Source organism: Hypanus sabinus, unplaced genomic scaffold (assembly GCF_030144855.1).
Source record: "Hypanus sabinus isolate sHypSab1 unplaced genomic scaffold, sHypSab1.hap1 scaffold_125, whole genome shotgun sequence".
NCBI classification, from domain to species: Eukaryota; Metazoa; Chordata; class Chondrichthyes; order Myliobatiformes; family Dasyatidae; genus Hypanus; species Hypanus sabinus.
In genome coordinates this window covers 705943-732009 of record NW_026779314.1, presented here as the reverse complement: position 1 = coordinate 732009, position 26067 = coordinate 705943, and the positions used below count along the sequence as shown (strand labels likewise).

The window sequence follows — 26067 nt, the reverse complement described above, 5'->3', positions numbered from 1 at the left end:
TGAAATCTGTATAATTCAGTGACGAGAGGAATGGATGCCCCATTGGTCAGCAGAAATGTGTTCAACCAACACTGCTGTAACAGCTGTCCATTACTCACCATAGCGCCACCAGTGGTAGGAGGGCCAAAGTATTGGGCGCTGTCTGCTCAACCTGTCTTGCCTTACCGTTTACAGATCACTCCTGGTCCAGGACACAAGATTGGTTCCTAAAAGGGAATTGCCTGCAACATAGCCAGTATATACCCTGGAGAATCCTGGCCCAGTGTACAATCCATGGAGAGATCGGAAATGGACATTGCGTGACTGTAGGTGGATGGGCGCAGGTGAACCAAGCCATGTCAAGGATTTAGTGGACAGGCCCAAGATATTTGTAAATGTTTGCCTAAGTTGAAAAACAAGTGTTCCCCTTTAAATCCCAAATAATGTTTGACCCTCATGTTATATGTTTTGTTACAGAGCAGCATAAACTGGGCACAGCTGTCCTCAAAATGGCTGAAGGTGCGAGCAGTGAAGGAGTTCCAGTGATGTCAACATCAGGAAAGGACGCAGGTATGTCAGCGAATTATTTTAATTTATAAATACTCAGCTGAATCTACGTCTGGGTTTAACTCAATACCGGTAATTCACAAAGTGTTTGTGAAAACTGAGCAGAGAGATGAGAGAGAGAATCAACATTTCTGGGAGAACACAGTCACTCGTGGAAGGAGTACAGTTTCCATCTGCTCCTGGTCCTCTAACAGATTGTGATGCCCATTAAAATAGCGGGTTACTCCAGAAGACAAGACATTCTGCAGATGCTGAAAGTTTTGGGCAATAAAAAGACACACAAAATATTAGCAGAATTCAGCCGGTCAGACAGCATCCATGGAGAGGAATAAACATTTGACATTTCGGATCAGGACCACGATGAATAGAAAGTAATGTGGCAAAATCTAGAATTTTGGTTCCCTCATTTCCAGTCTGAGGAAGGGTCTTGGCCCAACACATTGATTGCTTATTCTTCTCCCTAGATGCTACCTGATATGCTGAATACCTCCAGCATTTTGTGAGATATCCCAGAGATTTGCTGAGGAAAGGATTTGACCAGGCAGGCAGACAGAAAGCCAGTGGTGATGGTCAGCACCAAGAGAGTGACAGTGCTGAATTACTATATTCTCAGGAATAAGCAGAGTCCTTTCCAAACAGAGAGGTGTATTCCCAGAGACACGAAAGAGCAGCCTTCAACAGATGGAACTATACCCCCTCTTACACCGCCGGCGTCCCCCAACTCCTGGCCCAAGACCATTCCTCCCCACCCCTCCACCCGTCCCAGTATATGTATTTCAGACTGTGATTGGTAATCTTTGGGTTCCAGAGAAAATGTAACTGTCCAGTATGAGGTCAGTAATTTCTTTAACGCTCCTCATTTTCCTTCACAGGGCCGAGCTCAGTGATCAGCGAGCTCCTGGCAAGCTGGGACGATTTCCAGCTGCGGCAGTTGACGGACTTCTACCGGGACAGGCTGGAGCAGGCGATGGAAGGAGGGGTTCACGGAGTGAGCCTGGCGTTAACGGCCGAGAATCAGTTCAGCGGAGAGGAACATCGGGTGAGTCGGAGGGAGAATGTGTTGAATTTTTGCACATCACATGACTAATGGGTGTTGAAACTCTTGACTCATCGGATTTTAAATTAGATAAATAACAACTGGGAAATAAATACTCTACATGCAATCTCAAACATGCAAATCTGAACCAGCGATAAAAAGAGGTGAAAAGACCCCGCGGACTGATGGGGAGCTGCTCAAAGTTCAGTGTAAGTTCTGTGTGCTTACAGCATTAAATGCAAATATGACAGGAAGTTTCAGTCTATGAAGAATGTACAGAGTGATGGGAGGATGTCACTGAGAACCGGGACATCATAAGTGAATGCCACAGGAGCTCAAGTGTGCTCTCTTCTGGGTGGATGTGATTCTGTTACAATCCGTAACTACAAACATTTAGGATCGAGGAATACTGCCATGTTGTAATGTGTAATCACTGAATAAACCTCCGCTGGAAAAGGCAAAGGAAAGGTGTCAAATGTCAGTGAGTAATCCGTTATCATGTTGCACACTGGCGGACTGAGATGAATCATATCATCTTTTCTGCAACTTCTCTTAGACTGTTCAGTCTGTTATATACAAAAAAACCCTCCTGTTTTATTTCTTCCTCTGTGATTATTATTTTCTGAGTTCTGTTTTAGTTTGTCAAATCCAGTGAGGAATTATTTATGGATTTGGAGCCACGTCAATGAAGCGGTCACAGACCAGCCAGGATCTCATTGACTGGTGGACCAAGTTCACGGTGAATGTCCTTCCGTGTGCTCTGTACTCAGAATGTACAGTCCATGTCCAGACAGGTTCAGCACCCGTCCGGGTGACTGCTCAGTGTGATCCCGTTACACAGCACATCATTTACTTCTCATTCTCTGTGTGAATCTGTCAGTCCCCAATATGTTCACCGTTACTCTTCACAGAAAATTTCTGATCTCGCTGATAAGGGAGAGCGGGCGGACAGTTCTAAACTCCTCCTGAGCCTGGTGATGGAGAAAGGCTTCTGCGCCCAGAGGGTGATGTGGGAAACCTTTGTGAAAATGCAGAATGATGTTCCAATGTTGGACAAAATACTGAAGGAAATACAGATATATGGTGAGAAAATATCAGAGATTAATTCAAATTTGGATTGAATGCAGCACACTTTAACATTTTACACATCATTCCCTCAATTTATTTAAATTCAAACTGGTCGTGATCCTTCCCAACAACCAATTCCTGCTCGACATTTACTAAAGGTTCTCAGTGAGCTGAAAGGTAAGTGAAAGTGAATTGAACATTGAAGATTATAATACAGGAATAAGCCATTGTCATATAATATTTTATGGAACCAGCTGAGAAGTAAATCAAACATACCCAAACTCTACTCTCTCCTTCCTACACCTAAAAGCTTCTAATAATTTGCCTCTACCACCTTACAGGGCAGTGTGTTCCAGGCAGCCACGGATCTCTGATTAAAAAAAAATAAAGCTATCCCTCACATCGCACTTCATTCTACACAGTCTCACCTTCAATAAATTCCCTCTGGTAATAGACTTCTTAACCGCGACAAACCAATTATTTCTGTCCACTCTATCTAACCCTCTCATAACCTTGTCAACCTGTGTCAGAGCTCCCCTCGGCCTCCGATGATCCAGAGAAAACAAACTAATTTTATCTGGCCTGTCATGATGGCACATGCCCTCTGAAACAGCCAGCATCCTGGTAAACCTCTTCTGCTCCCTGTCTAAAGCCTCAACACCCCTCCAGTAGTGGGGCGATTGGAGCGGTGCGCAATAGCCCTAATGAGGCCGAAGCAGAGTTCATCAAGTTGAAACTTGACCTCTGTTTCCAGCAACGGTTGTAATTTGTGCAGAGCCGCTAAGTAGTTGAGCCACGAGGATCTGACCAGGTACATGTTTGCACTGTGACAGAGAACACACTGAGACACAGGGGAGCATGTTTGCTAGAGGGAGAATTTTCAAAGGACATTTTGAGGAACAAGGCACAGAGCTGGTGAGTTTGAGGAAAGTGGTGACACTGCTCTGGGGCCTGCAACCACAGATCCTTCCACCAAAGTCTGAGTGGAGAACGGGGCAATCCAGAGAATGAAAAAAAACAACTTATATTTCTTCACACCAAAACGTCAAAACTTTCTTTTGCCAGCCACTGTCACCTCCTGAACAGCCTCCTCCTTAACCATTTTCTAAACCCCCCCACCAGATTCTGCAAATTATCTTTTCTTAGAATTGGGCATCCGCTGAAGTTCCAGTCACAAAATAGTAATAATAGCGTCACTTTAATTAGAAAATCAGTTAACATCCCAACTGGTGTGTACAACCACAGAGCAGCATATCAATAACACTGTGTTCACATCTGCACTCGCTAGTGCAAACATTGCTACAGTGTTAGTGAGGGTGAGATTGGGGGACATTTTCATAAGCACAGTCCACGGAAGCTGAAATTCCTGTCTGCCGGTGTTGTGTGGAAGGGTGAGAGATGGGAATTAGGACAGGGAAACCGAGGGTTGTGGGACCGCGGTAAGGAAGGTGCAAAGGAGTGAAAATATATATAAACAATATTGCAATCAGTTAAATTATGACCGTCTGGATGGGAAGCTTACAACATCCATATGTCCATCATGTCTGTGGAAATGGAGCCCGGGGCAGTGCATGGGCTCAAGTGATTGTAAGGCTTCATCATCGCAGACTGAGTTGGATCTCTGACTGCACATTTAACAGAGGAAAGAGCATAGGAAAGACAAATATCAGAAAACTTATTAATATTGCATCAGCACGTTTTATCTGATTATTCGAAGCTCCTAACAGAAATATAAGGAATCTCGGCCGGAACCCTGGTTCAGTCTCTCTCATTTACAAGAACAATTCCCAAAGATGATAATTTAAACATGGGACCAGAGATAAATGAATCAGGACATTTAGAAACTACTCACGGCTCTGTCACCTCTGTTAATGCTGTTCCAGTCCACATCTGGTCAATGAAACCCCTTCACTTCCCCTAAACCATGGATTTGGTAAATCACTACAAGCTTGTTCTTCACTATTCCTCATTTGTTTGCTGAGGGGAACAGACACTACAGTGGAATTCACACACCCATTTCTGAATATGCAACAGATACACTCCCTGATTCTTGAAAAACATCATTTCTACCACCGTCATGTTCTCCAAAGTAAATATGTCCACTATTAATGTTTTCCTAAGCTCCCTATCACAGCCAAACACATTGAATGAAGACTGACAGGGTCCTGACACACTGTGAGATCAGATCTTATCAGGGAAATTAATGTAAACAAATCCTTGCAGGCAGCTGGGGATTGCATAAAAGAAAAGGAAACGCAATATAATGTAGCAAAAGTGAGTGGGAAGTTATTTGATTGGTAAGCTTTTAAAATCTAACAAAAGGCAAAAAACAAACATAAAGAAGGGATGAAGGCAAAAGAATTGGAATTATAGGTTAACAAACAGAAAATGATGGAGAAACTCGGCAGACCAGGCGGCATCTATGGAGAAAGTACAGTCAACTTTTCAGGCCGACAACATTCGGTGGGACTGGAGCAAAAACACTGAAGAGTAGGTTTGAAAGGTGGAGGGCGGGACCGGGAGAGAAGGGAGAAACGCCAGGTGATAGGTGAAACTTGGAGGGGGAGGGATGAGCAAAGAGCTAGGAAGCTGGTTAGTGAAAGACACAGAAGGCCATGTACGAAAGCAAAAAGGGGATGGAGAGAGCACCAGAGGGAGGCGTAGATGATCTCTGTATGATCACTTGTTCATCGGTGAGACACGACGTTTCACCAAGCATCTGCACTGTGTCCGCCAGAACAAGCGGGATCTCCCAGTGACCACCCATTTTATTGCCACTTACCATTCCCATTCTGATACTTCAGTCCATGACATCCTCCACTGTCGGGGTAAGGCCACTCTCAGGTTGGAGGAACAATTCCTTATGTTGCGTCTAAGTAGCCTCCAAACCTGATGAGATGAATATCGATTTCTGAATCTTCCAGTAAAGCTTCCGCTCCCCCTTCACCCTTCCTAATACCCTCTTACTTCTCTCATGTTGTCTCCTTGCCTGTCTATTGCCTCCTTCTGGTGCAACCCTCCTCCCCACCCCTAACCTTTTTCTTTCTTCCAGGGCCTTCTGTATCTATCAAGAATCAACTTCCTAGCTCTTTGTTTCATCCCTTCTCCTCCAAGTTTCACCTGTCGCCTGGCATTTCTCTCCGCCCCCCCCCCCCCCCACCCCACCTTTCAAATCTACTCATCAGCCTTTTGCCTCCAGTCCTGCCAAAGGATCTCGGACCGAAGCGTCAACTGATCCATAGATGCTGCCTGGCCTGCTGAGTTCCTCCAGTATTTTGTGTGTGTTGCTTGGATTTCCAGCATCTGCAGATTTTCTCATGTTTGTGAAATTATACGCCAATTAGCCTAACCTAAGTGATTGGGAAGCTGTTGGAGTCTATAAATTATTTTAAATTACTGGGATTTCACATTGCACTTTTAGATGCAGATATAATGTAAAGATTTTTCCTCCTCGTTTACGTGAAGGATGTAAAAAATAAACTCAATTCAATTAGTAATGTTCAGGTTTCGAGGCATTTGGAGCCTAATGATAAAATAAGTCAGAGTCAGCCTAGTTTGCATGAAGGGAAATCTTGCTTAACAAATTTGCTAGAGTTCATTGAGTAAGTACCAAGCAGCCTGAAAAAGGAGAGGTAGTGGATGTCACTTACTTGGATTTTCAGAAGGCGTTTGGTATGTTGCCAGACACAAGGCTGCTTAACAAGATAAAATCTGATGGTGTTACAGGAAAGATACTGGCCTGAATAGCGGAATGGCCGACAATCGGGAGTCAGGGTGTGGAAATAAAAGGAACATGTTCTGTTTGACTGCCGGTGACTGGTGTTTTTTTTTCCAGGGGTCATTATTGGGACGAGTTTTCACATTGTTCGTCAATGATTTAGATAATTGAATTGATGGCATTGTGACAAAGTTTACGGATGATACAAAGATAGGTGAAGGAGTAGTTATTGCTACAGAAGTAATGCGATTGCAGCAGGACTTAGTCAAATTGGAAGAGTGGGCAAAATATGGCAGATGGAACACAGTGTTGGAAAATGTATGGTAATGAATTGTGGTAAAAGGGACAATAGTGCAGACTGTTATCTAAATGGGCAGAATGTTTAAACATCCGAGTATAATGTGGCATTATGCTGGCACCAACGTTGTGGGCCGAAGGGCCTATTCCTGTGCTGTTCTATATTCGATGTAGGTCCAGTGAGCGATACAATTCTGCACCAGCTGCTACCGAAATTCCTCAATCTCTGCTCTCTTCTTCACCACCCGACCTGTAATCAGCATGGTTTCAAACTTGTATCAAATTATAGACCAGAAGTAACTACCCTTTCTCCACTTTCCACAGATGTTGGCTGACCTGTACTCACATCTACACTCCTGTCCTTCTACAGCTGCGTTGCAGAGGGTATGCTAACATGGTGCATAACTGTGGCAGACTAGAAGATAGTGCGGTTTGTCAAAACTTCCCAACACATCACCGGCACACCCAGCCTACCTTCCATCAGGGTCATATGTACAGAAAGGTTCCGGAAAGGGTCTCCCTCTCTCATGAGGGAGGAAGCTACATAGCAGCCGCAGCAGGCCCACTAGACTAATAATCAGTTATTTCCTCAAGCAGTCTGTCACAACCACCTGAGGTCAGAGTGACTCCTGTATTGTATATATTAATATTTATTGTGTTTTTCATTGCGTTCTTTATCTGAGTTTTTTTTTGTGCTACATCAGAAACGGAATAACAATTATTTCCTTCTCCTTTGTTTATCTTGCATCTGTTGAGTATTTGCAGCACATACTCTTCAAGAGACAAGGAACTGTAGATCTGCCGTCTCAGATCATTTTCCGGAGGAACTCAGAGAGCTGAGCCTCATCTGTGATGATGGAAGGGGGCGGGGATTGTCTGTGTTGTGTGTCAAAATGCTGACTGTCTCAATCTCCTGAGCAAGACATTTTAAATCAGTGATGGTGAAAGGAGAGAGGGGAGCTGTGATTCTCCGACCAGTTCCTTTGACAGAATGCCCTTTACCCTTTTCTCTGTCTCCATATGTCATATGAACACTGCTTTGAAAGTTCTTCCACAGAAACATAGCTGTGCTAGCAGTCGGAGGGTGTCCAGTACAGGACAGTCGGGGTCAGTAAACTGCCAGGAAAATTCTCACCTTCACAGCACATATTAATACGGAAATTCTGATGATCCGGGGTTTACCTTGCCCGAGCCTCTCTATCCAGTTTGAGGGTTTGGTAGTCGAATTTACTTCACTGTACGTACATCATTTGAGAAATTCAATTAATGCAATAGCCTTGAGCTATCTATTGTTTACTTAAATACTGAATTCTGAGTTGAAGCATCTAACAGTTTGTTCACTGTATGTTCCCATGGAAGAAGTTCAACAGAAACACAAGGAGACTCTGCGGGCACAAACTGAAACACTGAGAGTGAACACGATCCTGATGAGGGAGAAGGTGAAGATTTTCCACCTGGTTGATCGATACGCTGAGCTCATGGTCATTTCTACTGTTCGAGATCAGAGACTGGTGGAACATGAGCTGCTGTCAAGAGGCAGAGACCACGAGGAGTGGAGAGAGAAGCATCTCCACGGAGAGCTGGAAAAAATCCAGTCTGATCAGTTGTTCCAGGGCAACTTTTCAGGGTGTAAATCCAAATCTGGCAGCTCGGCAGCAGTGGCTGGAGTCTCAGGGATCGGGAAAACAACAATGATACACAAGATCGTTCAGGACTGGGCCATGGGAAAAATATACCAACAGTTCCAGTTTGTGTTCAGCTTCCAATTCCACAAATTAAGCACCATTAACTGTCAAATAAGCCTGACAGAACTGATTCTGGATCAGTATCCTAATTTTGGGAATATTCTGGGAGAGGTCTGGAAGAAGCCAGAGGGATTGCTGTTTATATTCGATGGTTTGGATGAATTCAATGAGAAAATTGATTTTGATGACAGTCAGAGAGACACAGAACCTCAGTACACATGCACAGATCCTGGCTCCAAGTGCAAGGTGTCCGACATTGTGTACAGTTTAATCCAGCACAAGCTGCTCCCAGGGTGTTCAGTGTTGGTGACCACACGTCCCGCTGGGCTACATATATTGGAAAAGGCTAAGATCAGTGTCTGGGCTGAAATCCTGGGATTTTCTAGTGAGGAACGGAAGGAATATTTCATCAGACATTTTGAAGATCAGACGGTGGCGGAAGCTGTTTTCAAACATGTGAAGGAGAACGAGATCCTGTACACCATGAGCTACAACCCCTCCTACTGCTGTATTCTCGCTCTGGCACTGGGCCCCTTCTTCACAAGAAGAGACAGGGACCCACAGCGAATTCCCAAGACCATCACCCAACTCTATTCCTATTATATTTATAACATCTTGAAAAGCCACGGCCGTGAAGTTGAGAACCCTCGTGATGTGTTATTCAGAATTGGTCAGATGGCCTTCAGAGGAGTGTCCGAGAAGAAGATTGTTTTTACAGATGGGGATTTGATCAACTACAATCTGCAGCCTTCCCAGTTCCTGTCCGGGTTCCTGATGGAGCTTTTGGAGAGGGAGGATTCTGGCCGGTGTGTGGTGTACACATTCCCACACCTCACTATCCAAGAGTTTGTAGCTGCAGTCGCACAATTCCTGAATCCACATCCCGGGGATATCCAGAAATTCCTCACTGAAGCCCACAACAAAACAGATGGACGATTTGAGCTACTTCTCCGTTTTGTTGCTGGTCTTTCCAACCCAATGACAGCTCGGGGCCTGGAGGAGTTCCTCCGTCCATTTCCTCGTCAAACAACCTGCCGGGTGATTAACTGGGTGAAGGAGGAGGTTAAACGTAAGAGTGGAAACATGAGGAGTGAAGCTGGTAAAAGGAGCCTCCTGATCACATTGCACTACCTGTTTGAGTCTCAGAATCATGAACTGGCTCAGGCCACACTGCAGTCAGTGAAAAAACTTTCATTCAGTGGAATGACACTGACCCCGATTGACTGCGCGGTCCTGTCTCATGTCATCAGACACTGTGAAACAATAAAACACCTCGACCTGGACAACTGCCACATTCAGTGTGAAGGAATCCAGAGGCTGGAACCCGGGCTACATAAGTGCCAAGAGTTGAGGTAACTCGATTTATTTCTCACTCTGAACTGTGAAACCGTTCCATTGTCTTGTTTCAATGCAAAGGAATTAGGGTAAATCTGTATTAAATCAAATTGTGAAAAATTGTGACAAATGCTCAGGGAATCGTCAATAATTCCCCATGGCTGGGAGGGTTGCATGATTCCTTGTGAAGGGATATTGGAGACTTCATCAGTTCAGTGAACAATGGCGATTGGTTTAATGGTAATAAATCACAGGAATGGCCGTGTTTCTCGCTGCCTGTGACACGTCCATTGACAATGTTCCTTCTCACTGTTACTGACAACCAGACCAACCCTGACTGCAGCAGGTGGGTCAGAGCCTCACACCCACTTTTCGGTGAGGGACAAGAGACAGTCAGAAGGCGGTCTGAGTGAAAATGAAATAAATACCATTTTGAGATTGTCCTCTCTGCCCTTCCTCGTGTGTGACAATCACCATCAGTCCACCTGTGTGACTGTGCTCACTACCAGATACCCAGACCCTATGGGCAAATGTCTGCTCTCGAATATGATCCTCAGTTTAGAACCACTCCTCCAGTACAATCTAATACTGCATCATCTCATCTTGTAGGATTATCGTTTCCCCTCGGACCTTGCTGTAGGTCCTCTCCTCCACATTGCCTTTCCTTTCTTGGGGATCTCTTCCCCTTCTGCATTCCTCCTGTGGCCTCTCTAATAAACTTATCCATTCCTTTCTTGGGGTTCTCTCTTCATCGCCCTTTCGCCTTGTGGATCTCTGTTCCCCATCTCCGTTCCTCCTGTCCAAACTCTCTTCCCCATCCACCTTCCTCCTGTTGGATCTTTCTTCTCAATTCCCCTTCCTACTGTGGGATCTCCATTCCCCATCCCCCTTCCCCTTGAAGGTCGCCCTACCTCATCCCCCATCCTCCTGTGGGATCTCTCTTCCCCATCCTGCTTCCTCCTGTGGGATTCCCAACCCAACCCCCTTCCTTTTGTGGGATCTCTCTTACCCATATCCCTTCCTCCTCTGGGATCTCTCTTCCCCATCTCCCTTCCTCCTGTGGAACCACTCTTCCCCATCCCCTTCCTCCTGTGGGATCTCTCTTATCCATATCCCTTCCTCCTGTGGGATCTCTCTTCCCCATTCCCCTTCCTCCTGTGGGATCTCTCTTCCCCGCCCCATTCCTTCTGTGGGATCTCTCTTCCCCATCCCCCTTCTTCCAGTGGGATCTCTCTTCCCCGTCCCCTTCCTCCTGTGGGATCTCTCTTACCCATCCCCGTTCTTCCTGTTGGATCTCTCTTCCCCATCCCCCTTCCTCCTGTGGGATCTCTCTTCCACATCCACCTTCCTCCTGTGGGATCTCTCTTCTCCATCCCACTTCCTCCTGTGGAATCTCTCTTCCCCACCCCCTTCCTCCTGTGGGATCTCTCTTCCCCATCCCCGTTCTTCCTGTTGGATCTCTCTTCCCCATCCTGCTTCCTCCTGTGGGATTCCCAACCCAACCCCCTTCCTTTTGTGGGATCTCTCTTACCCATATCCCTTCCTCCTCTGGGATCTCTCTTCCCCATCCCCTTCCTCCTGTGGGATCTCTCTTCCCCATTCCCCTTCCTCCTGTGGGATCTCTCTTCCCCGTCCCCTTCCTCCCGTGGGATCTCTCTTCCCCATCCCCCTTCTTCCTGTGGGATCTCTCTTCGCCATTCCCCTTCCTCCTGTGGGATCTCTCTTCCCCACCCCCTTCCTCCTGTGGGATCTCTCTTCCCCACCCCCTTCCTCCTGTGGGATCTCTCTTCCACATCCCCCTTCCTCCTGTGGGATTTCTCTTCCCCATCCCACTTCCTCCTGTGGGATCTCTCTTCCCCACCCCCTTCCTCCTGTGGGATCTCTCTTCCCCACCCCCTTCCTCCTGTGGGATCTCTCTTCCCCATCCCCCTTCCTCCTGTGGGATCTCCCTTCCACATCCCCCTTCCTCCTGTGGAATTTTTCTTCCCCATCCCACTTCCTCCTGTGGGATCTCTCTTCCACATCCCCCTTCCTCCTGTGTGATTTCTCTTCCCCATCCCACTTCCTCCTGTGGGATCTCTTTTCCCCTTTCCTCTTCCTCCTGTGGGATCACTCTTCCCCATCCCCTTCCTCCTGTGGGATCTCTGTTCCCAATCCCCCTTCCTCCTGTGTGATCTCTCTTCCCCATCCCACTTCCTCCTGTGTGATCTCTCTTCCCCATCCCCCTTCCTCCTGTGTGATCTCTCTTCCCCGTCCCCCTTCCTCCTGTGTGATCTCTCTTCCCCATCCCCCTTCCTCCTGTGGGATCTCTCTTCTCCATCCACCTTCTTCCTGTGGGATTTTTCTTTCCCATCCCACTTCCTCCTGTGGGATCTCCATCCCCGACCCCCTTCCTCTTGTGGGATTCCCTACCCATCCCCCTTCCTCCTGTGTGATCTCTCTTCCCCATCCACCTTCTTCCTGTGGGATTTTTCTTTCCCATCCCACTTCCTCCTGTGGGATCTCCATCCCCGACTCCCCTTCATTTCTGACTTCCAGCGATTCTTCCTTTTCTTCAGGTGGTTCACGTCCACTATCTCCCATCGAAATTTATGCACTAACAACTCTTCCTCAGTGGTGGACTTTTTCTCATTTTTCAGCTCTGCTCCGTCATACCTTGTCTCATCCAAAATACTTTTCTGACCATTGTGGAAAGAACAAAAAATGGGGAGGTTACAGGATCACAACGGCAGATTAAATTACTGACATTCGGTGAATACCTTGGAGTTGGTCAGTGAGGGACATTGACAGTGATGGGAACTCCGATCAGTGATTTACTGTACGGTTTAAGGTTTCCTGAAATATTCGAAGAGAGAGAAATTTGTTGAGATCACCTGTTTGAATCAATTTGTTCATCAATTTGTCTGTTTGTGTTTAGCCTTGGGTTGAATGACCTGGGAGATTCAGGAGTGAAACTGGTGTCTGCGGGTCTGAGGAACCCGGAGAGTAAAATACAGAAACTGTGGTAAGTACCAGACTGTGGGAGATTGTGTTTACAGTCACTGATGACACTGAACATTAATGTGATCAGTTATAGTATTACTGATGAACACCAGGGATTTATAGCATCTCCTGTCTCTCTGTGTCTTTAACTCCCACATTCTCTCTCAACTCCAGGCTCTTCGGTGTCGGTCTCACTGCTAATGGTGCCAAGGACCTCATCTCCACTCTAGGTACGAACCAATCACTGACAGAGCTGAGTTTGAATGACAATAAACTGGGAGATTCGGGAGTAAAACTGGTGTCGGCCGCTCTGAGGGTCTCGGAGTGTAAATTACAGAAACTGTGGTAAGTACCAGTCTGTGAGAAATTGTCTTTACAGTCACTGAGTGTCTGACACAGAACACTAATGTGATCACTAATTGTGTTTCTGATTAAAACGGGGGATTTGCATTGTCTCATGACTCTCTATGTTCTTCCCCCTCACTCTCTCTCATCACCAGGCTGAGGGATGTCGGTCTCACAGATTCTGGGGCCGAGGATCTCGCCAGCGCTCTCAGTACAAACCCATCACTGACAGAGCTGGACTTGGGTGGTAATAAATTAAGAGATTCAGGAGTAAAACTGTTGTCTGCGGCTTTACGGAACGCAAAGTGTAAAATACAGAAACTGTGGCAAGTACCAGACTGTCGGATATTGTGTTTACAGTCACTGGATGTTGGACACTGAACATTAATGTGATCAGTAACTGTGTTACTGATGAACACTGGGGATTTGTACCGTCTCCTGTCTCCCTGTGTCCTTCACACTCACTCTCTCTCTCATCTCCAGGCTCAGGGATGTCGGTCTCACTGCTAATGGTGCCAAGGACCTCAGCTCCATTCTAAATGTAAATCAATCACTGACAGAGCTGAGTTTGAATGACAATAAACTGGGAGATTCAGGAATAAAACTGGTGTCGGCTGCGCTTCGGGTCTCAGAGTGTAAAATACAGAAACTGTGGTAAGTATCAGACTGTGGTAGATTGTCTTTATAGTCACTGGGTGTCTGATACTGTACATTAACGTGATCGGAAATTGTGTAACTGATAAACACTGGGGATTTGTACTGTCTCCTGACTCTCTCTGTCCTTCACCCTCACTCTCTCTCATTGCCAGGCTGTGGAATGTCGGCCTCACAGATTCAGCTGCCGGAGATCTTGCTTCCGCACTTGGTAGAAAACCTTCGCTAATGGTACTCAGTCTGAATAATAATAAGCTGGGAGATGCAGGAGTGAAACTGGTGTCTGCGGCTCTGATGAAATCAGGATGTAAATTACAGGAACTGGGGTAAGTACCTGACTGTGGGAGATTGTTTTTACATCACTGGGTGTCTGACACTGAACATTAATGTGATCAGTAATTGTGTTACTGACAAACACTGGGAATTTGCACCATCTTCTGATCCTTAATCTCTCTCATCTCAAGGCTCTGTAACGTTGGTCTTACACATTCAGGTGCCGACGATCTTGCCTCTGCTCTCAGTACAAACAGTTAACTGACGGAGCTGAACATGAATGATACTAAGCTAGGAGATTCAGGAGTGAAACTCTGAGGAACTCAGAGTGTAAAATACAGAAGCTGTAGTAAATACCAGACTCTGAGAAATTGTCACTGGGTGTCTGAGACTGAACAATAAAGTGATGAGTAATTATGCTACTGATTAACACTATGGGTATGTACAGACTCGTGTCTCTCTGTATCCTTCACCCTCACGCTCTCTCATTTCCAGGCTGAGGGATGTCGGTCTCACAGATCGTGGTGCCGAGGATCTCGCCTTTGCTCTTGGTAAAAACCGATCACTGATGGAGCTGAACCTAGGTGCTAATACACTGGGAGATCCAGGAGTGAATCTGGTATCTGGGGCTATAAGGAATTCGGAGTGTAAAATACAGAAACTGTGGTAAGAACCAGATTGTGGAACATTGTGTTTACAGTCACTGGATGTCTGACACTGAACATCACTCTCTCTCATCTCCAGGTTGAGGGATGTTGGTCTCACAGATTCTGGTGCGAAGGATCTCGGCTCTGCTCTCAGTACAAAACCATCACTGACAGAGCTGAGTTTGAATGATAATAAACTGGGAGATTCAGGAGTGAAACTGGTGTCTGTGGCTCTAAAGAACTCAAAGTGTAAAATACAGAAACTGTGGTAAGTACCAGATTGTTGATTATGTTTACAGACACTGGGTGTCTGGCATTGAGCATTAATGTTATGATTAGTTGTGTTACTGGTAAACACTGGGGATTTGTATTGCCTCATGTCTCTCTGTGTCCTTCCCCCTCACTCTCTCTCATCACCAGGCTGAGGGATGTTGGTCTCACAGATTCTGGTGCCAAGGATCTCGCCAGCGCTCTCAGTACAAACCCATCACTGACGGAGCTGAACCTGGGAGGTAATAAACTGGGAGATTCAGGAGTAAAACTGGTGTCTGCGGCTCTGAGGAACCCGGAGTGTAAAATACAGAAACTGTGGTAAGTACCAGACTGTGGGAGATTGTGTTTACAGTTACTGGGTGTCTGACTCTGAACATTAATGTGATCAGTAATTATGTTACTCATAAACACTGGGGATTTGTACTGTCTGCTGACTCTCTCTGTCCTTCACCTTCACTCTTTCTCATCATCAGGATGTGGAATGTCGGCCTCACAGATTCAGCTGCCGGAGATCTTGCCTCCGTCTTCGGTAGAAACGCTTCACTAATGGTGCTCAGTCTGAATAATAATAAGCTGGGAGATGCAGGAGTGAAACTGGTGTCTGCGGCTCTGATGAAATCAGGATGTAAATTACAGGAATTGGGGTAAGTACCAGACTCTGGGAGATTGTGTTTACATCACTGTGTGGCTGACAATGAACATTAAAATGATCAGTAATTGTGTTACTGGTGAACATAAGAACATAAGAGATAGGAGCATGAGTAGGCCAATCGCCCCCTCAAGCCTGCTCCGCCATTCAACAAGATTGCGGCTGAACCAATCTTAACTCTAGTTTTCACCGAATCCCACAAGGCAACAGTGCCAACCAACAGGGCACCATGCCGCCCATTTTATTTTATTATTCATCCCGCCCAAACCCATGTGATCACCCGGGGGAAAAAAAAATGATTTACCAATTAAGGAGAAAATATCTGGAAAATTCCTCTCCGACCCATCCAGTCTATTGAAAACTGGTCCAGGAGATCACATGGCTGATCTAAACCTAGCCTCATGTCCATTTACCTGCTCGCTCACCGTATCCCCTAATGCCATTTTTATCCAGGAAAATGTCTCTCTCCGTTTTGAATTTATTGAGTGTAGCAGCTTCCACAGCTCTCTGGGGCAGTAAATTCCACAGGCCCACTACCCTTTGAGTGAAGAAATTTCACCGCATCTCAGTCCTGGAACAGCATCCCATTATTTTAAGATTATGCCCCCTAGTCCTAGTTTCACCCATCATTGGGAACATTCTCCCCGCATCCACCCGATCAAGCCCCTTCACAATCTTATATATTTCAATAAGATCGCATCTCATTTTTCGGAACTCCAATGTGTAGAGTCCCAATCTACTCAACCTCTCATCATACATCAACCCACCTATCCCCAGAATTAACTGAGTGAACCTTCTCTGCACTGCCTCGAGAGCCAGTATGTCCTTTCTTAAATATGGATACCAGAACTGCATGCAGTACTCCAGGTGTGGTCTCACCAATACCCAGTACAACTGCAGTAAGAACTCCCTGTTCTTATACTCCATCCCCCTAGCAATAAAAGTCAGCACTCCATTGGCCTTCTTGACCACCTGCTGTACTTGCATACTAACATTTTGTGTTTCCTGCACCAGGACCCCCAGATCCCTTTGCACAGAAACACATTCCAGTTTCTCTCCATTTAGATAATAACTTGCTCTATTATTTTTCTTGCCAAAGTGCAAGACCTCACACTTGTCAGTATTATACTTCATCTGCCAAATGTCTGCCCAAACACTCAGCCTATCTATGCCCCCTGCAGGGTTTCAATGTCCTCCACACTCATTACACTCCCTCCCATCTTTGGGTCATCAGCAAACTTCGATACGTTGCACTTAGTCCCTTTCTCCAAATCATTAATATAGATTGTAAAGAGTTGGGGTCCCAACACCGACCCCTGCGGAACACCACTAGTCACCAACTGCCACTCTGAGAATAAACCATTTATCCCAACTCTGTTTTCTGTTAGAAAGCCAATCCTCCATTCATGCCAGAATATTATCCCCAATCCCATGATTTTTTACTTTAAGTAATTATCTTTGATGTGGCACCTTGTCAAATGCCTTTTGGAAGTCCAAATACACCACATCCACTGGTTCCCCTTTATCTACCCTATATGTTATGTCCTCAAAGAACTCCAACAAATTTGTCAAACATGACTTCCCTTTTGTAAAGCCACGCTGACTTTGTCCTATTAAGCTATGTTTATCCAAATGCCCTGTTACTGTTTCCTTAATTATCGTCTCCAACATTTTGCCAACCACAGATGTTAGGCTAACTGGCCTATAATTCCCAGCCTACTGTCTATTGCCCTTTTTAAATAAAGGAGTTACATTAGCATTTTTCCAACCTGGCGGGACCATTGCCGAGTCTAGAAAGTTTTGAAAATTTATCACTAATGCATCCACAATCCCGACCGCCACTTCCCTTAAGACCCTAGGATGCAAGCCATCCGGTCCAGGGGATTTATCCACCTTCAGTCCCATTAATTTATCAAGTACCATTTCCTTGGTGATTTGAATCGTAGTTAGCTTCTCTCCCCCTAGAACCCCCGTTTATCCAGTGTTGGGATATTTTGAGTGTCCTCTACTGTAAAAACTGATACAAAATATTTGTTCAGCGTTTCCGCCATCTCCATGTCCCCTACCATTAATTTCCCGGTCTCATCTTCTGGGGGACCAACATTTACTTTAGCCACCCTTTTTCTTTTTATGTAACTATAAAAACTCTTACTATCTGCTTTTATGTTTTTCGCCAATTTACTTTCATAATCTATCTTCCCCTTCTTAATCAATCTTTTTGTTATTTGCTGCTGATCTTTAAAAGCTTCTCAATCTTCAATCTTCCCAGTAGATTTAGCTACCTTATATAACTTTCTTTTTAGTCGTATACTTTGCTTTATTTCTTTACTTAGCCACGGATAACTATTTTTTCTTTTACACCCTTTTTTGTCTGTAACCCCCTGGGTCGCCTCAGGCTCGCTCAGCTTATTCTCATCTAGGGGGAGCAGCCTTCGCCCCCGCCAACCTGGGTAATCAGCTGGTGTGGATGCTGTGTGATGTCCCCGCCTCGCCCAAAAACAGACAGTACACCATATGCGATTAAATGAGTACAATTTATAAAGGTTACTATAACTAAGTGATTAATAATGATACAGTATATATGAAGAAGAAAAAATAAAGAAAAGGCGCCAAATTATCAAAGTCCAAACCACTTCGTGCACAACCATTGGAGCTCAATTTCTGAAGTATTCTGGCCACCATTCGATCCCCTCCGAACTCCTCGACTCGCAGCACAGGACCCTCCGAACTCCTCGACTCGCAGCTCAGGAACCTCCGAACTCCTCGACTCGCAGCACAGGACCCTCTGAACTCCTTGACTTGCAGCTCAGGACCCTCTGAACTCCTCGACTCTCCAAACAGCTCAGGACCCTCCAAGTGGTCAACCAAGCACATCTAGCTTCATCCCCCCTCCTTGGAGTACCTCCCGGCCTCGGAGCCCTGCTTGGGGTCCGATCGTCGCCGAATTTACAGCATTGTGTCCTCTCTCTCGACCCCCTCGCGCCGATCTGCCCAAAAGCCCGTCAACAAATGCTTACAGACTCAGAAGAAAGAACATTAATCCCCATTTGGTTTACAAAGGAATACCATTCTCATTATCGGTAAATTAGCATTCCTGCTAGTTAACAAAAGGAAACCCTTTCCCAACAGTAACAAAGAAAAAAAAAGAAACCCCCTTTACACTTCAGTGGAATATATTTTTCTTGATAATTGTAAAATAACTCCTTAAATATACACCACTGATCAAGTACCGATCTACCCTTTAATCTATTTTCCCAATCCATCTTAAGCAATTCCACTCTCATACCATCATAGTCTCCTTTATTTAAGCTCAGTACGCTTGTTTGAGATCCAACCCTCTCATCCTCTAATTGAATATGGAATTCGACCATGTTATGGTCACTCATTCCAAGGGGATCCTTTACTAGGACATTTTTTATTAGTCCTGTCTCATTACACAGGACCAGATCTAAGACTGCTTGCCCCCTTGTCGGCTCAGTAACGTATTGTTCAAGGAACCCATCCCGAATACACTCAATAAACACTTCTTCAAGACTGCCGTGTCCGACTTGATTAGTCCAGTCAATATGAAAGTTAAAATCCCCCATAATTATAGCTGTTCCCTTATTAGAAGCCCCAACTATTTCCTGATTTATGCTCCGACCAACTGAGTTACAGATGTTTGGAGGCCTATAGACAACCCCCACCACTGCTTTTTTCCCTTTACTATTTCTTATTTCTACCCAAATTGTTTCGTTATCCTGATCTTTTGAGCCAATATCATTTCGCTTTATTGCAGTGCATTTGTGCATTTGAACACTGTGCATTTGTACCATCTCCTGTCTCTCTGTGCCTTTCACCCTCACTCTATCTAATCTCCAGGTTGAGGGATGTTGGTCTCACAGATTCTGGTGCGAAGGATCTTGTCTCCGCTCTCAGTACAAACACATCACTGACGGAGCTGAACCTGAATGATAATAAACTGGGAGATTTAGGAGTGAAGCTGATGTCTGCGGCTCTAAGGAACCCGAAGCGTAAAATACAGAAACTGTGGTAAGTACTAGACTGTGGGAGATTGTGTTTACAGTCACTGGGTGTCTGACACTGAACATTAATGTGATCAGTAATTGCATTACTGATAAACACTGGGGATTTGTACCATCTCCTGCCTCTCTGTGTCCTTCAAACTTACTCTCTCTCGTCTCCAGGCTCAGGGATGTTGGTCTCACAGATTCTGGTGCCGAGGATCTCGCCTCCGCTCTCAATACAAACCCATCGCTGACGGAGCTGAACCTGGGAGGTAATAAACTGGGAGATTCAGGAGTAAAACTGGTGTCTGCGGCTCTGAGGAACCCAGAGTGTAAAATACAGAAACTGTGGTAAGTACCAGACTGCGTGAGATTATGTTTACAGTGATTGGGTGTCTGGCACACTGAACATTAATGTGATCAGTAATTGTGCGACCGATAAACGCTGGAGATTTGTACCGTCTCCTGTCTCTCTGTGTCCTTCACCCTCACTCTCTCTTATCGCCAGGCTATGGAATGTCGGCCTCACAGATTCTGCTGCCGGAGATCTTGCCTCTGCTCTCAGTAGAAACCCTTCACTAATGGTGCTCAGTCTGAATGATAATAAGTTGGGAGATGCAGGAGTAAAACTGGTGTCTGCGGCTCTGTTGAAATCAGGGTGTAAATTACAGGAATTGGGGTAGGTACCAGACTCTGGGAGATTGTGTTTACACTCACTGAGTGCCTGAAACTGAATATTAATATGATCAGTACCGTAATTCTGCTACTGATAAACAAATAGGAAATGTATTGTCTCCTGTCTCTTTGTGCCCTTCAACCACACTCACTCTTAACTTCAGGCTGTGGAACGTCGGTCTCACAGATTCTGGTGCCAAGGATCTTGCCTCCGCTCTCAGCATGAACCCATCACTGACAGAGCTGAACCTGAATGATAATAAACTGGGAGATTCAGGAGTGAAACTGGTGTCAGCAGCTCTAACAAACCCAGAGTGTAAAATACAGAAACTGTGGTCAGTATCAGACGGTGAGAGATTGTGTTTACAGTCACTGAGTGTCTGACAATGAACATTAATATAATCAGTAATTGTCCTATCTCCTGTCTCTCTGTGTCCTTCACCCTCACTCACTCTCATCTCCAGGCTGAGGAATGTTGGTCTCACAAGTTCTGGTGCCAAGGATCTTGCCACCACTCTCCGTAGAAACCCATCACTGATGGAACTGAACCTGGGTGGTAATAAACTGGGAGATTCAGGAGTGAAACTGGTGTCTGCGGCTCTGAGGAACTCGGGGTGTAAAATACAGAAGCTGTGGTTAGTACCAGACTGTGGAAAATGGAGTTGACAGTCACTGGGTGTCTGACAATGAACATTAATATGATCAGTATTTGTGTTACTGTTTAACACTGGGGATTTGTACCGTCTCCCGTCTCTCTGTGTCCTTCACCCTCACTCTTTCTCATATCCAGGCTGTATGATGTCGGTCTCACAGATTCTGGTGCCGAGGATCTCATCTCCGCTCTCAGTGCAAACCCATCACTGACGGAGCTGGACCTGAGTAATAATAAACTGGGAGATTCAGGAGTAGAACTGGTGTCTGCGGCTCTTAGGAACCCGGAGTGTAAAATACAGAAACTGTGGTAAGTACCAGACTGTGGGAGATTGTGTTTACAATTACTGGGTGTCTGACACTGAACATTAATGTGATCAGTAATTGTGTTACTGATCAACACTGGGGATTTCTCTTCCCCATCCCCCTTCCTCCTGTGTGATCACTCTTCCCCGTCCCCTTCCTCCTGTGGGATCTCTCTTCCCCATCCACCTTCTTCCTGTGGGATTTTTCTTTCCCATCCCACTTCCTCCTGTGGGATCTCTCTTCCCCATCTCCCTTCCTCCTGTGGGATCTCTCTTCCCTGTCCCCCTTCCTCCTGTGGGATCTCTCTTCCCCATCCCCCTTCCTCCTGTGTGATTTCTCTTCCCCATCCCCCTTCTTCCTGTGGGATCTCTCTTCCCTAACCCCCTTCCATCTGTGGGATCTCTCTTCCCCATCCACCTTCTTCCTGTGGGATTTTTCTTTCCCATCCCCCTTCCTCCTGTGGGATCTCCATCCCCGACCCCCTTCCTCCTATGGGATTCCCTACCCATCCCCCTTCCTCCTGTGTGATCTCTCTTCCCCACCCACCTTCTTCCTGTGGGATTTTTCTTTCCCATCCCACTTCCTCCTGTGTGATCTCTCTTCCCCATCCACCTTCTTCCTGTGGGATTTTTCTTTCCCATCCCACTTCCTCCTGTATGATCTCTCTTCCCCATCCACCTTCTTTCTGTGGGATTTTTCTTTCCCATCCCACTTCCTCCTGTGGGATCTCCATCCCCGACCCCCCTTCATTTCTGACTTCCAGCGATTCTTCCTTTTCTTCAGGTGGTTCTCGTCCACTATCTCCCATCGACATTTATGCACTAACAACTCTTCCTCAGTGGTGGACTTTTTCTCATTTTTCAGCTCTGCTCTGTCCAACCTTGTCTCATCCGAAATCTAATGCGCGTGACTGTGAGTGAGCCAGAAGCAACTTATTTATTCCCGCACGTCAGCATCTCACACATTGTTTAATTTTTTATGTCCTGATGAAATCAATAAATGGCAGTAACTTCCTATTTTGGTGTCGGACGGAGCTCCTCACAGTGTCAGCAGCGTCTCAGCTCCAGGTTGAGGGATGTCGGACTGGCAGAGTCTGGGTGCCCAACCCAACTAACATCCTGCCTAACTGACCCCCTCCTGCGACCCCGCAGACTGTTAAAATCAACTATAATATCTGACCTGAGTCCACTAAGGTCCCGACTACGAAAGGGGATTGGGGATGGTATACCGGCGTTAAACACGGAGTGAAGTTCCCTCCACACTGTCCCATCAAACACTCCTGACGTCAGACACAGACTGAAACTCCCTCGATATCGTCCCATCAAACACTCCCAGAGTGAGACACAGAGAGAAGCTTCCTTCATACCATCCCATCACACACACACAGGGCCAGGCACAGAATGAAGCCTCCTATGCGCTATCCAATCACGCCCTCTCGTGCCCGGACATGGAGAAACAGTCTCTGGTAAGATATATCAGCTAAATACTCGAGTTGAAGTGGATTAGAGTGAACATTCTCAGGTTGAAGCTGTAGCACAAGGACCCACCCCCCGACACATACACACAAAGTTGAATGTCTGGAGAAGAGTTCAAAGAGACCTTCCACGTATACAGGGTGCAGGGAGTGGGCGAGCGTGGAAGGGGTCACAAATGGGCAGGGGAGTACAGGTGGTTATTATAACCCTAGCGGTTAACAGTCACATTTGATTTCTAGGGTCGAGAAGTAGACCAGGATGAAATCGAAGATGACGATAATTTTGCAAAAACGGGACCCCAATATTTGATCCTCCACATCAACCCAGCACGGTGGAGAACACACTCCACAACGATCTGTCACCAGATCGAACTCGGGAACTTCCCGAGCCCGGTGCCGAAACATACGTTCTTAAGTGTTTTATATGCATAGAAAAGGAAAATATACAGTATATACTAAGACAAACGTTTGACTAATTGACACTAAATAATAAAGTATGAACCTGTTCTGACTTACTTAGTAAGAGAACTTATGATTTTTTTCAATCCCGATGCACAATAACTCATGCACATGTATACTTTAAATCATCTCTAGATTACTTATAATACCAAATACAATGTAAATGCTATGTAAAATAGTTGTTATACTGCATTGTTTAGGGAATCATGACAAGAAAAAAAGTCTGTACATGCTCGAACAACAAGTGCAGGAAGAGCACTGACCAGTTTTCGCGGAGCGCGGTTGGTTGAATTTGTGCATGCAGAATCCACAGATAAGGAGGGCCGACTATACTTGTTGATTAATACTTAATGAGAGTGCACTCTATCAAGTGGGATGTAGTATCTGTACCAAGAATCAAACTTATGATACCCCTGGATCACTAAATGGAACTTATAGGGTTTGTGGAAATAGGTCCTATCCCTGGCTGCCAGGAGAAAGAACAGAGCAGTGGCATGGAACCACACCCTACCAGATGGGTTTTCGAGGGAAGGATGAGGGTCGGAGTGGTTGTTGCTACTTGGCCAACCTTGTGCCACACTTGAGGATCCTGGCTCAGCCTCAGGTTCACCCATTGCAATAGGCAATGAAGGGGTATAACGGAATCTGAGAGATTTTGGATGATTGCCTTTCCCTCCTATAGGGTAGCCAGAAATTCCAGGGAAATAATTAATTTAGCAGCCGCTCTAGGAGAATTGGCCAATAATACAGTTGGAGCACTGACTGTCACTCAAGCACAGGTAACTGAGATGATTGCAATTCGCCAAATGGTGCAACAGAATCGGATGCCCAAGACTTTATGTTAGCAGAAATAGGAGGGACCTGTGCTATCAAAGGTAAGGAATGCTGTACTTATCTCCCTGATGGATCTTCCAATATTACTGACTTGTCTAAACACATAATCCAAGAGATTCAGAAAATACAAGATGTTGGCAGTAAGCTGCACAATTTTGGGACCAGTAAGGCAGAGAGGGTGGCCCTGGCCCTTCAATATATTCGGGGACTTCTGGTGATTGTTTTTGCATTTCAGAAGTCTGATTACATTAATTTTCATTATTGTCTGTATCCTACTGAGCCCTTGGACATGTTTTGTATCATGTTGTAGAAGCAACAATCTGTTCTGAAAGGTTATCATGTAATAATAAAAAGGAGGAATGATGAAGTTTTAAGGGTATTGGAGGACATAGGAAATGATTCTTGGACTCTTGTAAATAATGGGTTAAAATTAAGTGCAAAATTATGTGTGCTCTGTTCTGGATAGTGTGCAAATTTGTCCCTTACTGAGGAATCTACAGGCAGCATGTTTAGATTAACGACTCAGAGATGTCTCTTGGGAACGTGATGTGGAGTTGAGTTCTCATGAGACACGAATTGAACTGAGTTCACTTCTTTCTCTAACGAAGCAGAATATCTGTTAAGGATTGGACAGAACATTCACTTCTAATTAAAACCCTGATTTAGTGGACTCTCTAATCTAAGAAATTAAGTTTTGCTCCGACAGACTTGCTGGGAGTACCGGTTGAACTAAAGTGCTCTTTGTTTCCTAGTTCTATAAACTGTAACACTTCTGCATGTTACACAGAGGTTCATCACGAGCCGCCAGAGGGAGAGGAATTCTGTCTCTCTGATGCTTGGCTCCGAGCTTCTCACCGGCTGAGTTCGAACAAATAAACTGGTCGTAAGGATAAAGTAAAGAACTGCTTGTGATGTGGTTATTGGTCCGGTGAATTTAAGTTTACACCATTAAAAAGTATCCCATCCGGATACATCACACCTTTGTATGGCTACTCTCTTTTGTTGACTTCAAGAAATAGCAGAGAACTGTGGACTTCGCTGAGCACATCATGGAAACAAGCCTCCCCTCCATGGACTCGCTTTATACTTCCTGCTGCCTCAGTAAATCAGGCAACATAGTGAAAGATTCCCGGAAATCCAGACCGGACATTCTCAATTCTCAATCACCCATCGGGTGCAAGATAAAAGAAAACAATAAACAGAAAATGTACCACCAGGCCTAGGGACATTTTCCATTCTACTGTTATAAGCAAACTGAATATTCCTCAGCATTATAAGATGGACTCTTGACTTCACAATGTAACTTGATGGGACCTTGCACCATATGTCCACCTGCAATGCATTTTCTCTGTAACCATAATGCTTTGTTACACTCTGTTAATGTTTTACCATCATCTACTGTTGTAATGTGTTGATCTGAGAGGATGGTATGCAAGAGAAGATTTTCACTGAACCTCGGTACATGACAATAATAAACAATTCCCCACTTTAACTGTGTGGAAATATTAGACAGACTGAGCTTCCCCACTGGAATTTCTGGAGGGAGATTTCACTGAAGTGTACAAATGTTTGAGAAGCCCGGAAAAACAGAAAAGGCTTCCTTCTTGCATTAATCGGGGTATATACCTCGAAACATTGGCTGCACTTCGGCAATTTGTAACAGTGGAATGGAGTCAATGAAAAAGATGCCCACCCACAATGAGATGACGTGACAGATCTGGATCTCACTCCCTTGTCCGAACGGAAGAAAGATTAAACTGCACAACCACGAGAAACAAACCTGCAGACGTAAGGAACCGCACATGTGATGTCAGACCCCGGTGTAGCAAACCCATGCATGACATCATGTTTGTGGAGGGGGGAGGGAATAGGGTTTTTGGTTCCATGGCTCTCTTCCAGTGAAGGGACCACAAGAAGAGGAGGTTCTTGGGAATCTGAAGGCAGATAAGTCACCTGGACCAAATGGTTTGCACCCACAGTTCTGAATGAGATGGCCGGAGAGATTGTGGAGGCATTAATAATTATCCTTCAAGAATCACTCAATTCAGAAATGGTTCTGGAAGACTGGAAAATTACAAAAGTCACTCCACTCT

General features: G+C 45.4%; 1 protein-coding gene across 2 annotated transcripts in view; it reads left to right on the top strand.

Annotated features, from left to right (window-relative positions):
• LOC132386672 (NACHT, LRR and PYD domains-containing protein 3-like) overlaps positions 1 to 23601 on the top strand; it is a 43492-nt gene extending 19891 nt beyond the window's left edge. Inside the window, exons 3-22 of one of the 2 annotated variants that reach the window (XM_059959010.1) lie at positions 457 to 549; positions 1419 to 1585; positions 2494 to 2665; positions 8025 to 9762; positions 12663 to 12749; positions 12902 to 13072; positions 13228 to 13398; positions 13556 to 13726; positions 13882 to 14052; positions 14495 to 14665; positions 14744 to 14914; positions 15067 to 15237; positions 15393 to 15563; positions 19430 to 19600; positions 19756 to 19926; positions 20084 to 20254; positions 20415 to 20585; positions 20715 to 20885; positions 21041 to 21211; positions 22922 to 23601. In XM_059959010.1, the coding sequence (XP_059814993.1) occupies positions 489 to 549; positions 1419 to 1585; positions 2494 to 2665; positions 8025 to 9762; positions 12663 to 12749; positions 12902 to 13072; positions 13228 to 13398; positions 13556 to 13726; positions 13882 to 14052; positions 14495 to 14665; positions 14744 to 14914; positions 15067 to 15237; positions 15393 to 15563; positions 19430 to 19600; positions 19756 to 19926; positions 20084 to 20254; positions 20415 to 20585; positions 20715 to 20885; positions 21041 to 21211; positions 22922 to 22934 (4632 nt within the window). In that variant the 5' untranslated portion in view covers positions 457 to 488 and the 3' untranslated portion in view covers positions 22935 to 23601. The remainder of the gene's footprint in view (positions 1 to 456; positions 550 to 1418; positions 1586 to 2493; positions 2666 to 8024; positions 9763 to 12662; positions 12750 to 12901; positions 13073 to 13227; positions 13399 to 13555; positions 13727 to 13881; positions 14053 to 14494; positions 14666 to 14743; positions 14915 to 15066; positions 15238 to 15392; positions 15564 to 19429; positions 19601 to 19755; positions 19927 to 20083; positions 20255 to 20414; positions 20586 to 20714; positions 20886 to 21040; positions 21212 to 22921) is intronic. The other variant, XM_059959011.1, reaches the window with a different exon arrangement.
• The last annotated feature ends 2466 nt before the right edge of the window (positions 23602 to 26067 follow it).